The sequence below is a fragment of the Synchiropus splendidus genome, chromosome 9, assembly GCF_027744825.2.
Source record: "Synchiropus splendidus isolate RoL2022-P1 chromosome 9, RoL_Sspl_1.0, whole genome shotgun sequence".
NCBI classification, from domain to species: Eukaryota; Metazoa; Chordata; class Actinopteri; order Syngnathiformes; family Callionymidae; genus Synchiropus; species Synchiropus splendidus.
The window spans coordinates 11955378-11972502 of NC_071342.1; the positions used below are offsets into that span (position 1 = coordinate 11955378).

At 43.6% G+C, this 17125-nt stretch overlaps 2 protein-coding genes across 5 annotated transcripts in view; one reads left to right on the plus strand and one right to left on the minus strand.

The window, feature by feature from the left end:
- Positions 1–7989, plus strand: part of wdfy4 (WDFY family member 4) — a 37068-nt gene extending 29079 nt beyond the window's left edge. For 2 of the 4 annotated variants that reach the window (XM_053874866.1, XM_053874867.1), the window contains exons 53-65: positions 280–403; positions 477–586; positions 1803–1953; positions 2306–2397; positions 3209–3418; positions 3669–3789; positions 4979–5136; positions 5226–5384; positions 5444–5623; positions 5762–5944; positions 6416–6512; positions 7073–7187; positions 7589–7989. In XM_053874866.1, the coding sequence (XP_053730841.1) occupies positions 280–403; positions 477–586; positions 1803–1953; positions 2306–2397; positions 3209–3418; positions 3669–3789; positions 4979–5136; positions 5226–5384; positions 5444–5623; positions 5762–5944; positions 6416–6512; positions 7073–7187; positions 7589–7652 (1764 nt within the window). In that variant the 3' untranslated portion in view covers positions 7653–7989. The remainder of the gene's footprint in view (positions 1–279; positions 404–476; positions 587–1802; positions 1954–2305; positions 2398–3208; positions 3419–3668; positions 3790–4978; positions 5137–5225; positions 5385–5443; positions 5624–5761; positions 5945–6415; positions 6513–7072; positions 7188–7588) is intronic. The other 2 variants (XM_053874868.1, XM_053874869.1) reach the window with 2 other exon arrangements.
- A 1748-nt stretch (positions 7990–9737) lies between these two features.
- vstm4a (V-set and transmembrane domain containing 4a) lies at positions 9738–17125 on the minus strand. The gene is made up of 8 exons (XM_053874864.1): positions 16989–17125; positions 15202–15654; positions 11692–11745; positions 11523–11630; positions 11425–11458; positions 11216–11364; positions 10432–10487; positions 9738–10172 (listed from the first exon to the last, which is right to left on the minus strand). The coding sequence occupies exons 1-8, from the start codon at positions 17035–17037 to the stop codon at positions 10017–10019; spliced, it is 1059 nt and encodes a 352-aa protein (XP_053730839.1). The 5' UTR covers positions 17038–17125; the 3' UTR covers positions 9738–10016.

Genomic DNA, 17125 nt, shown 5'->3' on the forward strand with positions numbered 1-17125 from the left:
ACATTTTTTATGTTATAAATGAGCAGGTTGCATCTATTAAAATTCATTTTTGTTGTGTTTGGTTGTTGAGTGTCTTGGACATCAATGACAGATGTAAAATGCAGTTGAGGCTTTGGAACTAGCCTCATGTTATTCAAAACAAATCATTTGCTTTGTTGTCACCTATGCTGAGACATGGTCAACGGAAGAAGCTCAATAAGGTGTAAAATTGCTGTCAGATGCAACTGAGCTATTGATCATTGCTGCTGGTGGTGTTTATCTTGTGTCTTCTCTGGACAGACACTTGATCTCTCCAACCCTGCAACTTTTCGAGATCTGTCCAAGCCCATGGGTGCTCAAACGGAGAAGAGGAAGCTGATGTTCACCCGAAGATATGAAGATATGGCGAACAGCGCGGAGGAAGGTATTTGTTTATTGTCAGTATTGACCCATTGCAGCTGGACTCACCAGAACTAATAAAGATCATTTCAATTCAGGGGATCTGCCGGCGCCCTGCCACTACTGCACTCACTATTCCTCCGCCATCATAGTTTCCTCCTTTCTGGTGAGGATGGAGCCGTTTTCACATACCTTCCGCACGCTGCAGGTAGGAGACTGAATTCTTGCATTGATCACAGCTCCTGAACAGCATAAACAATATTGCTAACTGGCCTTTCTTCTGATTATTCTCTATGCTCATTGGCGACTTTTCTCAAACCCTGCTTTATTTCATAAAACAGATATTATACGACGGAAATACCTGCTCTCGCTTCAGGTCACATTTTGAACCCCATCTGTTTAGACCATCAATTCAACCCGGAACGATTTCAAAGCCATCCATCCAGGGCCTTGTTAAGTCAAGGGTCATTACGAAGATCTATTGGTGTTGTAGTTTCACTAGAAAGTATGAGCATTCCCGTTGAAACACTGTTTCCCATCGCAGTAGCTCTGTACAATTGAAGAGGATTTTCCAGTGTAACTCAGTATAATTCAAACTACAGCTAAACCTGGACTGATGTGGTTGCAAACGTAGAAAATTCCTATGCATGTACCAAAGGATCTGGTTTTTCTGAAACTTTAATCTGACATGACTCTTTTAAGATTAACAACTGCATCTGTTGCTTTGCGTTATGGGACTTTCACATTATTGCTCATTAGATCATGTGTTCTTTATTATCAGATACCAAAATCAATCGGCCAAATAAATGGAAAACCATCGTCAAATGTTGTAAAAACATGTATTCCCGATTTAATATTATATTCTACATTGCCTTTGTGACAACCCTGTTCACAACTCATTCACAATCGTTACATTTTCACTCTCAATAGTGGGATTTAGGTCACAATAATAAATGAGTACCATCATTTTGAGCTCTTTAAATTCTTTCTTTTTTTGTTACTCTTATATAAATGCAAATAATTGCACACAGCCACTAAAGGAATTGAATGCAAATAGTAGCGATCCAACCCCCAATTGATTATAATGAAAAAGCATGCATATTTGATAGTCAAAATAAAACAATAAAGATGTTAGTCTGCGGAATTACATGGCCTTTTTGTCTCGTGAAGCGTCTTGTAATATCCATAAGTGGATTTCCCGCTCTAACCAGGTTTAGCAATACAAACACCATTTTCATTCATTGCTGTAATTGTTTTATTCTAAATTACATTCGCTCTCATGAGATTTACTGGATTTTACACAAAGATGAACTGTTTTATGGTGTGAATCATCTCTCCCTGAAACTGGCACGCCACTTTATTAATCTGCCTGATGCAAAGTTTGGACTTGCTCTTCGTGACTGTGTGACTCTGTTACCTCACAGGGAGGCTTCGACGTCCCCGAACGCATGTTTCACAGTATCAGGTTAGCGTGGGAGTCCGCCTCCAGAGACAACATGACGGACGTCAGGGAGTTGGTACCAGAGTTCTTCTACCTCCCTGACTTCCTGCAGAACTCTAACCACATGGAACTTGGTTTGTCTTTAAACTACACCCTCAGAATATTCGCTTTGCTGTGAACTGTGGATGAAGTGACGGGATGGATCTTACAAATAGCTTTCAAAGGTGGATAGAGATGAAGATATTGGAACTTAAAATAGACGCAATTTGAAGCAGGAAAATATTACAAATTTGAGGTTAAAATCTGACAGAGAACAAGAGTCACCCTTTCATTCGTGTGAATGAATTATCGTTCATTACAAGGTACATGCATTGTATGTCAAACAGTGGTGCCATTTTTGTGGCCCTAATACATGTTTTTAAGAAATGGTGAAGCTAACAGCTCAACTTTGCCCTCCATTGTAACATATCTTGTTTTCATTTGCAGGTTGTTTGGAGGACGGAACTGCTCTGGGTGATGTGGAGCTTCCTCCATGGGCGAAAGACGACCCCCAGGAGTTCATTAGAGTTCAGCGAGAGGTAAGTGACCTGGACCTTTCCGTGGACGTTCATCTGCTGACCTAATAGTGCTTCGGACGATGACCTGATTCACTTCACTTATTTGCAGCTGTTGTGACAGTGTTGGTTTGAATCATTATAAAAGAGGCTTCATGGTGGAGAGTGTGTGTACACAAGGCTGTTTAGCACCATTCAGGCCGCACACAAGACTTGCTTTATTTGCAAGATCATTATTTTGGTTTGGGGTTTCTGGCTCATCAATGTTTGCGAACACACGCTCTCTGTGTGGAGTTATTGCAGCTGCTGATCTGACCCTCATTCTCTCAGTCCTGAGGCATCGCGATGCTGATCTTCCTCTAATCTACTGAACTACTCATATCCACAACTGTACTTATACAATTAGTGACTTCAGAAGATTGTTTTTTTTTTCATCCTCGGGCAAATTAACTCTGGACAATATATCCATATTTTTTCTCACATGTTTCTGTGGTTCAAAAATGGGTTTATTAGGATTGGAAGCGAACACACTGCCGGCCATAATGGCCACATTTCCTTATTACTCTTCAAAACCAATCGTGGGCTAATTTTGCCGAAATCATCCTCTAATTCCAACATGAAGTTAAGCTCATAACAGTACGCACCTTCTAGTGTGCTCTACTTCTAATTGACTTTTGAAAGAAATGATGAGCCCAAATAAAGATATTAAGCGCTCCAAGAAGTTTGTCTCGTGTCTACACTCTCATAAAAACAGCTTGACTGATGGTATCTCGCTGCCTTCATATCTTTGTACTTAACCGCAGCACAGTGAACCTGTCTCACTCCTTCCCCTCAGGCCTTGGAGAGCGACTACGTCAGTTCCCAGCTGCACTTATGGATCGACCTGATTTTTGGCTATCGCCAGCAAGGCCCCACTGCAGTGGAGAGCGTGAACACGTTTCATCCCTACTATTACGCCCAAAGAGGTCGACAAGATGTGAAAGATCCTCTCATAAAGAAGACAATTCTGGGATATGTTAGCAACTTTGGCCAGATTCCCAAACAGGTAAATCAGATAGAGACGTACAAATAATGGATTTTTTTATATTAATTTTTATTTATATATATATTTTTTATTAATATATAACATATATTAATACATGTTCACTAATCTGCAGTCTAACTGAAACGTCTCAGTCTTTATTATTCTCTTTGGTAGATATAAATAATATTGAACCAGGATTTCAATGTTGTGACTAATTCAGAACTAAACGTCAAATATAATGTAAATATTTTTATTTCAATCTTCTCCAAAGCTCTTTACAAAGCCCCACCCTCCTCGCAGTGGCACGAAGAAAGAAGCGTCTTCACAGACTTTCCCCAGTCCCTTTTTCTACAATCTGGACAGGCTCAGGACCATGGCCAGCCCACTCAGAGGTGAATCTCAGCACCACAGTCATTTCCCTTCATGACTTGCCACATTTGAACACGTCTTGCTCATCTTCTTCATGTCCTCATTTACAACATCCGTACAACTCCTCTTTTCATTTACCTCATACCTCATACATCATTTATTGTCAAACAACAGTCCGACCATCAGGCCTCCATAACCTATATGAGTGGTCCCTCTTATGTACTTTCTTGTTGGCAACACCATTGTACATCATGGCAGCTCAGAGTGAAACAACTCACAAAAAGTGAGGATTTTACACTACATTGCAGCTCTTGAAGAGCTTGCCTCTTAAAGGTCCTTAGACGAACTTAAATCACATTAAAAAAAAAAAGATTTGTTTCAGATTTAATAAAGTCTAATTGAAAACAATTTATTTAAATAAATTTTTTTTTCCACTGCTGTTGTACACAGGGAATAAAAGTGAGCGCCACGTTTGAAGACAAAAACACAATATATTGTTATGACTACTTTATTGTTTCATCCTTATTTTATTTTTCAGCGTTTGGTGTCAATTATGTGTGTGTACAAGATGTGCTCAGGTCTTGGGGGAATCCTTGAAGTGGCGCACAAGCATCCATAGATTAATTTACACAATAGCAGAGTGGAGCGAACTGTTAGAGCGACAATATGGAGATGACTCTTCCTCCGCTGAGCTCTACTTAATAATCTGAATATCCCTACAGGTCCTCTGAGGGAGCCGAGATGAATCTGCAAATGCTCAGGGAGAGATTCCCGCATATTACATTTCATATTAAATCTACGAGTGTCTGATCTGATCAATAAGCAGATAGAGATGAATAGGAGCTACTGTGAACTAACATACGCCTTACTTCTTTCTGGGGACGCCCGACTGGCCGCCAGACATTATGAATTCTGGCTCTTCCTTTACGAACAGGTCAATTACAGGGACATTTTCAATCTCCATGCTACTACCTTGGTCTCAGCGTCAAACACTGTCCAGGTTTGAAGTCATCTCAAGCGTGGATTCAGCTTGTCTATTCAAGGATCAGTCAGCTTCCACAAAATTCTTTGATGTGATGGAGGTTATCTATGAGGAGTCAGAATGGGCAGCGAAAGCTGTGTTCACCTTTCTGAAGTGCCCCCTTGGAAAAAGGATCGCCCTCCTTTGCCTAATGGAGGTCTTTAAAGTGCTCACACTCTGTTTTTCTTCAGAGCTGCCAAGAGGCCCAGTAGGTCAAATACTATGCCTGGAAAAAGAGGTTCTGGTCCTGGAGAGAAACCGACTCCTCCTGTCGCCTCAGTTGAGCTGCTACTTCAGCTGGGGTTTCCCTGACAACACTTGTGCTTTTGGAAACTATTCCACTGACAAGGTAGACATGCAGGGTGTTGGTTTGATGCTGCTGTCATTGTTGGTGCCAAGTTAATAAATTATACGACCTAAATGTGTTTGTCTCTTTAGACTTTTGGGGTGTGCGAGAGCTTGTCCGACTGGGGGGAGACGCTGTGTGCTGCCTGCCCCAACCCGACAACAGTGGTGACTGCAGGATCAAGCACCGTCGTCTGTGTTTGGGATGTGGCCATCAACAAGGACAAACTGACTCACATGAAGCTGCGACAGGTTTGTGTAGTCGCCGGAGAGTGGTGAGGTGCGGACAGTCAACATGTTTGTCTCCACAGCCGTTGTACGGTCACACAGATGCGGTGACCTGCCTCACCACCTCTGAGGTCCACAGCTTGATCGTAAGCGGCTCTCGGGACCTGACCTGCATCCTGTGGGATCTGGAGGAGCTCAGATACGTCACTCAGCTGGTGGGACACAAAAGCAGCGTCTCAGCACTCGCCATAAATGAGCTCACAGTAAGTTTGGTGTGGTATGGAAACAACAAGAGAGAATGACATGAGAGTTACTTTATTATAGAGTCAAGAAGAGAAGTTCCCAGAGTTGGTGATGTAATGCTGACAGGTTCTGTCATCATCAACGTTTCTTTGCTCTAGGGTGAGATTGCATCCTGCGCTGGACCTCTGCTGTACCTGTGGAGCATGAAGGGTCAGCTGCTGGCCTGCATAGACACCATGAGCGGGCCTGGAGCGGACATCCTCTGTGTCGCCTTCACGCAGAAGGACGAGTGGGACAGCAGGAATGTGGTAGTCACGGGCTGCGCCGATGGTGTCATTCGGGTTGGTATCTGTCAGGGTGATCAGGTGCAAACTGGTGTTATTCAGAATGAAACATTGACTCATGTGGACAAAGCCACCCGACTGAGCCAGCACTGTGATTGTCTGCAGGTTCTGAAGAATAGCTTTGCTTTCTCCATGTCTGTATGTTGAGTTCAGCCAAATCAAAGCATGTTTCAATGCCACTTTGAAAGGACAGATAAATTGCCTCCCAATATAGAACTAAAGACAGATGTGTCATTACAATCTGATTCATGTATTAATAGCAACAGTGTTTTGTTGGTGCTTGGATGGATGCAAACATAAATTGCATCAAAACAAACTCTGAAAATCGATCTTGGAGTGGGGGCTTTGCACACACACACACACACACACTTCTAATACCTTATTATTACCTGGAGTTAAAGGTGTGTATGAGCGTGATTATGGTGAATTACGTCTGATTTTGCCACTTGTTATGTGTCTCTCATACAGATATGGAGGACGGAATACGCCAGAACACAATTACCTGGCCCTCCAGAAGAGCCCGCGTCCCCAGGGCATGACCAAACAGCACAGGCTGAGCGAGACGGTAATGCTGCCGGCAGAATTATGGGATGTGGATGTTTTGTATTTACAGAAAAGTCGGCAGACTTTTCGCAGCGCCGCGCAGGAAATGATTCATATGTTTTGCCTTTGAAAAGGCAACTCGCTACTATCTAATTATGCTTGTCCTTAAGTGTTGGATGATTATTTTTAACCGCTCATCTCGGAGCTAGACAACACGCTCGGCAGCCCATCCCTCACTAGCAGCAGGGCTAGCAGGAATTACGTTGTTATAAAGTTATTAAACATAGAGGCAGTAAACACTGATGAGTAATTCTGCTGACGTGTGTGCGTGCGCGCGTGTATAATTTAGAAAGCAATAATACCCAGATCCAATTTGGCATACGTTGGTTACAGCCTCACGTCACCTCATAGGACTGTTATGCTTGGCAAATCTCATGCAGTCAAGTCTTCATGTAACACTGAGGCTTTTATGTTCGGCGGTTTGACGCTGTGTAGCAGCTTCTGGCCGCATAAACATCGTCTCGGAGCCCTTTTTCATTTTGGTCCCTGTGAAGAGACTGAGGTTTGATCTGGTGTCCACAGCAGCGCGTGGCTGGAGGAGACACCTGGTGCTGTGTCAGGAGCTGAGCAGAAGCCAGACGCAGTCCACACGGCGTTCCAAAGTGAACCCCGCCATCACCGCCCTCGCCATGTCCAGGTACACTGTCTCTCTGCTAAACCATCACTCAGGCAGGTGAGAGTTCACTGAGCAATTCACTTTTACGACACATGGATGACGAGATTCGATTTTGACAAACTCCAGTGAAAGTGTGAGCAACTGTCAACATTTCATTCCCTTATGAGGTAATTTCGCTCTAAGTGAGTTTCTTTCTCCAAACATTCAATAACCCAATTTCCGTAAATTCACCATTTTGCAACACAACAGATTGGAAGCTGTCTAGTTTACTGAAATCCTTGTCTTTGCTTTTGCAATTTCAGCATGAGAATACTGACACCAGCAGCTTTTTTAAAGGATTTCTCTGTTCGGCATGGGTTTTGGAGACATGGAATGTTATGTTTTTCACACTTCACAATCCTCATTTCTCCTCTCTTTTGCAGGAGCCACGTTACTCTTTTGGCAGGCGATGCCTGGGGGAGAGTTTTCACTTGGATCAGTGAGTAAGAGGTTATTAAGGCGAGTGTAACTTGCTGTAAGAGTTAGCTGTTACACCGGTGTCCATCTGTAGCACAGGCCATACACCCGGACCATTTGCTGCTGAGGTGTCATGTCGATGCCAGATCTGCACTGCACTTATCAGATTCAACCATGTAGCACTCAAAAAATGATTTGTTCTCAGGTGTTATTGGGCAACAGCACTAGCTGTACGTGCTGTATGTGCTAGTGCTGTATTTGACGTTACAATGTTTGCCTGATCAGAAATTTAAATTTAAGATAACCTTAATTTAGATTCACTTCTTGTAAATAATGTACAAAAAATGAAATAAAAGATGCAGTGATTGATGCCATTTCTTGTCAGAAGTAGTTGTGGTAGTAGTGTCATGACTGCCAACTGAAATGGAACATTTCTGCAGGGCATTTAACTTATCATTCGTCCTCTATGAGACCCAAAAAGCCAGCATGTTGTGGCCGTACTACAGCTCATGGTGGAGCACCATGAGCTGTAGTAGCTGGAAGAGCTGCGAGGACGTGGTTGAGAATTGAAGGATCGGGCTATGCAGACTGAATATCTTCTACGTGCCGGCTTGTTTTGTTGCTTATATGAAGCATTTCCAAGTCAAGTTGGAAAGTCACCACCTCTGGAAAAAGGCTCTGCTGGTCTCTTGTAGCTCAAAGTTGGGTCAAAAACGTGTGATCGGACCGACGGGCAGGAACCAAAATGAATCTGCAGCCATGTGTTCTTCATTTAGGGTGGGACCTCTGAAGTGAGTCTGGCAGCAAACAACTTGGCTGATCACCGAAACTTCCGACCTCACTGGAGTGGCAAATCTCACTCTGATGTTTCGACTCCGTCCCCTCCCCGGCGACTCACACTGCCATAAAGAGAGAGGCCTCCGTCTTTAACCTTTGTGTGCGCGGCTAATTGTGCTAAGTGGAGTGGCTTAATAGAGTGGAAAATGCTCCTCATCATTTCCCAGCCAGCGAGCAGTGACCTTCTCTGAAGACCGCGGCCGTCGCCATTCGCTCTACACGGCTGCTTTTATGGGACGAAAAGAATAATTCAATCAAATACGTTATTGCACCTCGGCAGGACCATCTTGTAGTCTAACACAATTAGAATGCACTGTAAAGCCAATTATTAACTATGATCACAATTAGTCTAATCTGAATAAATGTCGTCATTAGCGGCTTCATCCTCGTCAGATGGGCTCTCGCTCTCCCACTCCACACTTGAGTGCGAGTCTTCCTCCGTCTTCATCCCATTTTTCACCGGCTGACCTTCACAAAATGGCCCTGGCCTTTGACCTTTGCTGGCGCGGCACTAATGAATGTGAATGTGTTATTTACTGTAGCAGTGTCTTTGTGATGAAGGCTGCGTCTCCTCTGGGGTTTGTCTTTTAAAAGGGTGAGGATGTGGTGAAATCTCAGAATAAGAACCTGATTTATACTTTGTGCATCATACTCATAGGTGATCTGCGTTTACTGAGTGAGAAAGGGTATTTTTAACACTTGCTTTAGTGTTAGTGAAGAGATTTCACACAACACAGTTCCTTCCAGCATGGATGTGATGGTAGTTGACCGTCTCCTGCTGAATAGCTCTGTCCCCTTGCCCAGTGGTCTCCAACCCCCCGGTATTGGTCCATGGATCAATTGGTACTGCACCGCACAACAAACATTTCATTATTTCTGTTTTATGTATTTCCTCAGTTTGAATGATCTTTTATTTTGAAAAATGACTGGATTCTCTTGGTTAAGCTTCAGTCACTTGACAGCTAAAATGTAATCCACAAGCTCACAGAATGAGTAGGAAACAGCCGTCTTTGGAAAGTTTCTTTGCAAAGAGGAAAAGGCTCAGTGAAGAGACAGGAGAAGAGCCCATGACTTGGAGAAGAAGAAGGTTTTTAACAGACAATAGCAGGAGTCGTACTTTGAATATGGATTTATCATGGTCGGTGATTTCCACGTGCCTGTGGCAGTTGCAGCAGGCTACCTCATGGTGATGGTTAGCATTGCTATGTAATGTGGAATTCCCACCACAGGAAATGTGTTAGAAAGAAACTAAAGACGTCCATGTATATATTTGTTTATTTAAAATGTACTTATATTTACAAGCTGATGATGACATCATCTTCAGAACCACAGAAGAAAAGAAAGCGCCTGAAACTAGAGTGGAATTTTGCCTCCTGAGTTACGAGAGAAATATGAACAGTCCTGAGCGTGCGGCTCACAGGCTGGTGTTGTCAACAGACTGAGATCGACCGACTTGGAGTCGTTTGTTGTGTAATATAATGATGTATTGTTCATAAATATAGTCAGTGAGGTTACAAACTGGGAGGAGAGGAGATCACGTGATCAACACGTGCTGCTTCATAGCTGTTTCTCCTGAAAAAGGATCTGAGCGTATATGGTGTCGGGGCTGGAGGGCGAGGGGTCGGGGATGGCGGAGGACGACAGGGGTTCCAGTCTGGGTCGGACCAGCTCCAGCTCTGCGTAGGTCAGACTCTCCTCTTGTTTTACCTGAGACTGAAGGAAAGTTACACACAGTTATATAACCCTCAGACCTCCATTTATTTCGCAAAAAAGGCATGACACCAGTTTTTCTTTCTGGCTCAGCTCTTTTACAGTGATGCTTCTCCTTGTTGTTTCACACACAGAAGTCTAGAAAGAAGAAAGCAATTGACCAAAAAGACATATTTATAGATACTCAGATGGAGGGCAGTTTCGAACACAAGTGCAATTGGCAGCTGCAACATATAATCCTGTTCAGAACTGGGATTCTCACCACGGCGCTTCTCTTTAGCCTTTTGGGCTTCTGAGGTCTCTTCGCAGCAGCAGGCACTGAAAAACAGACAACAGCTTCATTTAATAAAAACAGCCCAATCGGCCACGAGAGAAGTCCGGCTCCGGCTCCGGCTCCGGCTCCTCCGTTCCAGTGTTGATTTTACCTCGGACATTTCACTCAGCGGGATTTAAGAGAAACACAGTGTTGGATTTCGCCTTCTGCTGGTCTCTCGTCTGATTTTGTTTCATGGACTGCATTTGTCCTGGCCTCGCGCTCCTGGCTGATATTTTCACAACTCCAAAGTTTCAGGTTCATTTTACCCTTCCGAAAAAATCTATACTATAGATGAGTCGGGAGCAAAAGTTCGCTCTGATGAGATTATTTCTTTACATAACGTTGGGCAGAGGTTAGGTTTCACTATGTAACATTGACACCACCTTCTTTGTGTGAGAATTTTCCATGCTATAACTGTGATAGTGATGGCCTGCCTACTCCTTGGATGGATCTGTCCATCCATCTATCTCACAAGCAATTTCAACACGTTCGCCACGTGATTCTGAATTTCATATTTAAGTCAACAATGGGCGACTCGGTTGACAACCATTCCCGGGCTAAAGCCAGGCACAACTGTGAATAAACTGGCCTGGTTTCCTTGGTAACCTGTTATTACCTCCGTGGGCGGAGTCATGATGGGACCACCACCTCATCTGTGCATGAATGAATGACCTCTGCTGCAGGGTCGATGAGCAAAATGAGTGAAGACGGTTGTAACCCGTGTCCTCACCTTTGGCCGGGATGTGTGTCGGTGGCGGCTCATCTGGTAATTTCGGGGGCTTCAGTGCTACTCTCTCTGGTTTCTTCTCGCTGTCCCTCCTCTGTGGCCTCGGAGAAGAGCCGGAGGAGCTACTGGAGCTGGTGACCGTCTCCCCTGAGCTGCATGCAGCAGAGGTTACTCTCCACAACCAGCACAGTGACCGCTTACCAGTGTCCTACCTGCTTTCTGGACACTTGACCAGAAGATATTTGGCTGTGGAACAATGAAGAGTTCTGGTTATAGCAGGAACCATCGATGAGGGAGGTGGGGTTTTTACCTTTCAGCATATGTCGTCTGTAGAAGTACTGACAGGTGAAGACCAGCGTGAAGAGGAAGATGGACAACAAGCCCAGAGAGCAGATCAGCACGGCACACACGTAGACATCTGTCAACCAGGCAGAACTTTCAAGGTGACTGTTGTATTGCGAGACAAGAAAATGACTGACCTGCTAAGAGACGCAGCAGCCCCTCGCTGCGACCGGCATCAGGGGTAAAGTGCACTGGAACACAAGCGATGCCGTTTGTTTAACATCAAGTGTTTCAAATCAGCGTGGTGTTTAGAAATAAGAGGACAATCCCGGTGGTTTCCAGAAACATCTCGAGAAGCGTCGGCCAAACCACACACGAGGAGCTGAGGTCCGGACTGCTGCTGCTCTTGGAAGCTGCCCGGGGGTTTCCCCTGTTTCACACTGCAGATCCGGCCCGGGATGCTTTTGAGTTTAAATGTCATTTGTGAGTGAGTTTCTTCACTCGCTGGATCCATGAAAAACAGCAGAATGCTGCTACTCTTACAGGGAAATTATTTAAATTCAAAATAGAACTGACTAAAAATAGTCAGTGTTTAGTAAGAACATCAACAAAATCAAATGAAAAACAATTTGAATAAGGGGTTAGCACGATACATTATGCATTAATTATAATTGTTTGAATCTTCTTCCAGGAATGAAAGGTGAAACTCAGACGACTTTTTCTGATGAAATGAAACCTAAAAACGACAATTATAAATGCGGCAATAAAATATACTGAAACTAATTTAACAGTGTCGGCCGCCATAATTTATGGTTAAAACGGACTCGAAATAAATGAAATGACTAATTGTACTGTTTAAATATAGTCATTAAATGTATGTGTGGCTCCGCCTGCCAGTCATGGCAACTCAGAAGGTTCTGTCAACGACGGTTAAAGCTAGATGACATAAACATCCCTGGTTACAAACGAAACCAGTGAAATCAGAACTGTGGTTGGCACTGATGCTAAGCTAAGCTAATGCCGTCAGAGAGGAGAGGAGGCTGTGTGGACCCTGAAACTTCTACTGTTCAACTTCTCCAGTGGAGTGAAACACTGAAGGAAGAAGAATCCTGGTGAAGACTATAGCAACAGCAGCACGTGACTGACCTCTAGGAAACACCGGTGCAAGGTGAGTTAACTTTGTTGTTGATAATATTGTGATTCTTAAATATAGTTTTCTATTTATGGAATGAAATAATGTTCTGCTGGGTTTTACTGTACCACTGATAGACAACCTCGTTCAGAGAGTGATGATAAAAAACATTAACTGAAACATCAGAATAAAGGCAGTTATCTAGCTATCTATTGAGATAAAGTGATGATAATTTTCAGAGTAAAAGTTGATGAAATTGTTGCAGTTGTACACTCTGTAACATGACATTCTCCCCAGAATAAAAATCTAAAAACTTCACTAGTAAGTACCCTGTGAAGTTCACTGTCTAATGCGACTTTTGAGTGACGGGAATTTCTGGTTCTTCTGGCTCCCAAGCAGCTCCTCAGATGTTTGTAAACACCTTGGAATTTCTCACAGACTTGTTGAATACGTTTTCGACTGAATAATTTGGGAATACATGGAAAATACATGTATGGAATGTTTTGTGTAAATGTAATTGGCATTACATAGATAAGTTACTGATATTAAACTACAGCTCTTCCATGTTGATATTAATGTTCTGTCACTCTTGATGCTGACGCTCCTGTTCATGCACGACTGTGCTGCGCTTCGACAAACATTTTGACCAATGGTGCAACAGTAATAGAAATAGACATTATGCAGATGAAGTACTGAAAATGCACGTTATGTCTGTCAGTGTTTAAAAACATTTTCTGTTTTTTTCCCACCCCAGTGTGAAGCGTTCCTTCCTCTCTCTCCATCCATTTATTTTCCTTTGTCAAACTGATGACGACACACAATATAAAAATGATGTCACTTTGATGTATCTTTGTGATAGACACCCTTCCTTCCTCATGAATTGCTGATGTCAACCAATTTTTATAGTCATTCAATAGACTTCACATGTCCCACATTTAGTCGTTTTGTTGCCTCCAGACCTGGCATGTCCAGCTGCACATCAATCCACTCTAGCTTGTGAATATTTCTTTGTTTTGTTGATGGCATGCAACATTTTGAGGGACTTAAATGAAAAAGGGTCCACCGTTGAAAGGTCTGCTGACCACATGTTTAATTCTTTGATCCAGCGGTGTGTTCAGAGTGAGGATAACTTGTTGACTGTAAGAAACCCGTGTTGGTACATGGCGTACAGATGTGGGGGCACATGTGACTGGGACTAGAACCTATAAAACTGGGCTGCACATTTTATAAAGGGCTTAAAACCATCCCCGTCTCTTCCTTAACCTGAGCCATCTGTGGTTTCCCAGTGGGGTTTAGAAGTTTATTTAACATCGCTCAAGTCTGCTCGGTTGACCAGTCGGGAGAGAAGCAGGAGGGTCATGTGTTCCGCCCATGTGTGTTCTCGAAAATAAAATGGTCCCAATGATCTCAGTGCATGTGGTGTATCCATTTCTGCAGACGGAACGCTTCTATGGAAGATAGTTATAATTTACTTTTCTCTTTGTTTGCCCTTTTCATGTGCACTCTTGTCTCGCTGGTTTGTGGTCAAACATGTCACAGATGCCTGAGGTTGTGTGGCCATTACCCTGAATATAGGTCAGTCCTCTCCAGACGACTCGAACGACAGCTTTATTTCCATTCAAATTTAAAGCTGTGATTATTCTTGCTGTTTGATTATCGTATACAACCGGTCATTTTAATTCACAGTTTTCAGCCAAGTTAAGTGACAAATTGTGTTTTCTCTCCTGTGGCTTTCACGAAGGAAATCCAGATTGCTGACACAGTGACTTTCCCAATTTGAACTTAGCCAGCTCAGCAACATGCTAGCTATAACTCTGAGCATACGCACAGGTTGATATTGTTCCGTGTGGTTTGGCTGTGTGAGCTCATTGTTTTGATATGGAAATACCAAAGGAGCGTGGTTTTACTAAAACTCACATGAGCAAACGTGCAGGGAAAAAAAAAAAGAGTCTGAGGACACATGAAACAAATCTCTGTTTGTTCTTTGTTCTTGGAGCCAGTTATTCCCAGCCTCAGGTGAAATCATGTGCTCAAATCAAGTCCTTCCAGAGGAATTAATTTGTTTAATGAAACTTGCATTTACTGAAATGAGTCACCGCTTATGGTAAATGCAATGAAAGTCCTGTGTCCAAATGCATTTTAGTTGTTCCCTAAATTTCCAGAGAAGTATAATTGATGAATTGCCGTGTACGCAGAGTCATAAGAATCTGTTCAAACTGCATGGTGGAAATATTTACTCCCCACTGATTTATCATCAGTGAGAGACTGAAAACTGGACTGTCAAGACCAACCTAACCAAAACAACACAGCTCAGCCTTCGCTTTAACATTAAACTTTACTGTGACCTCACCTCACTTCTCACCCCTGACCTGAACCCCAAGCTCTGCAGAAAATCCTTAACCCTAACCTCTGACAGCTAAACTCTACCTCCCACAAAAAGCACATACTTTAGCCCTGCAGCCCCAACCCCTCTACCCCCTCTTACACTAAACCCAATGCTAACCCCTAACGTCTCTCATTGTGACTCTCTTCATGCCTGATCCTAACCCAGTGACACACCAAGAGTCAAGTTTACCTATAAGTTGTGTGGTGCTGGTGCCGTTCGACGCTGCTCTCCAAGTGTTTCTGTGTTTTCGGATCTCTTGAACCCGGCAAGTGTAGAATCCCTGATCCATCCGTTCCACGTTGACTATTCGTAGCCGGTACACTTCTCCCACGGCTTCCTCGTGCAGCCGGAACTTTGGCTGTGGGAATCTGCGTGTGTAGTTCCCATACATCTTTATTTTTTTAATGCCCATCTTGACAATGAGGAACTGAGAGGCCTGGTGCTCGGGAGGTGAGGGAGTCGCAGAAGCAGAGGGGGTGGGGGTGGTGAGGTCCGCCAGAGGGGAATAGAACCATCGGAGAATCAGTACACTGGTACTCCTCTTTCGCTGAGATACCAGGCAGGACACGGTCAAGTTGTCTTTCTCTGTTGCCATGACAATAGGCCTCGGAATCACAGTCACATTCAGAGCCTGACAAACCCCTGTTGAAAGAAGACATAGTGTGAATAGACTCAGATGTCCGTCCGTGCCTACAGTTGTATAGAGCCTTCACTGTGTGTGAAATCCTCTTTACAGGCTGTTAAGAGATCTGGCAGTTTGTGTTGAACTATTTTTCTCATATTATCCTTTCCAAATGACATTCGAATACAACTGAATAATTTTGTTTTGGGCAATAGCACCATTAAACGGAACTTCAGGAACTTCAGGAATAAAAATGATTCTTGGGAAGGGTGGAGCTTCAGATTGGCCAGTCTTTTCTGACACAGACACACCTCAGTTGCAAGGCACAACTTGCAATTTTTGGGATAACAATTGTTAGCCAAGGTCTTAGAAATGGTGGAAAGTGTTCTATGTTCTATATCATATGTGCTCTGCTCTCTAACAGGCTTCACTATTGGTTACCTCCACTCCGAGGAGTAACCAATAGCAAAGCCGCGTTAGAGGGCGTGGTACGTATTCATAGAACTGAAGTTACGTTTACGTAACTAAACATTTGTGGAGTGTGGCTGGACTCTCTGTTGCAGATGATCAGGAGCTCATCCACCAGGGAGAGACCAGGACTAGGACTTCTTCTCTTCCTTAGGCACCTTAAGTGTCTTGTCAGTATGCTTCCTGGACGCCTCCCAGTTGACCCAAATGTTGAGTTAGGAGGAGGCCCTCGGGCATAGCCAGGAGACACACCTCTTGCTCTCTTGACCCGTCATCAGATGAGTGGAAAAACAGATGGATGTTACGACCATCATTAGCACTTACTCAGGGTCAACGCATGCTTTTGACAGCAATGCTGAAGTACCACACGGTACATATGTTTACATAATACGGTTGCAAAACCCTCAAGAATACAGGGTCCTTATCGGAGATGCTGCTTGTCAACAAGTAAAATTCTGATTCATTGTCTAAAAAAAGCTTGGGTCTGGTGCCTTGAGCCAACAGTGGTGTTATACATGCTCCCCTTCTCAAGCAAATGTTTTCACTGACCTTGGAACAAATAGTTGACCAATTTAAATCAATTTGTCAGGGACAGAAAACACTCATGTTTTACTGCTGATTTTGGGGTCCAGTCTGGATGCAACATGTGTTCGCTCAGATCTACAGGTGGGAAGATTTAGCATGAATGCAGAGGACATCACCTAAGGCTTGACGGAGAGGCTACAATGTAAGATCTGGGGTTCATTTCAATTTTAGAATTGGTTCTCCTGCACTGCAAAGTGACCCAATAGCAAACAAACAGCAACACAAACGTCGATCCACAGTGTCTCCAACAGATCAATGTTTGTGTGAAGAGCAAAGTTTGATTAAAAAAAAAAGGACTTACCTGCAATCAGAGCTTTAGTCAGGACCAGGACCACTAGTGAGACGTACATTTTCCAAAGTCAGCGAATCCATAAACCTGGAAAACTGCACGGCACTCACAGACGCAGAGCCCGCACGCACAACCCACCAGAGCCCTTG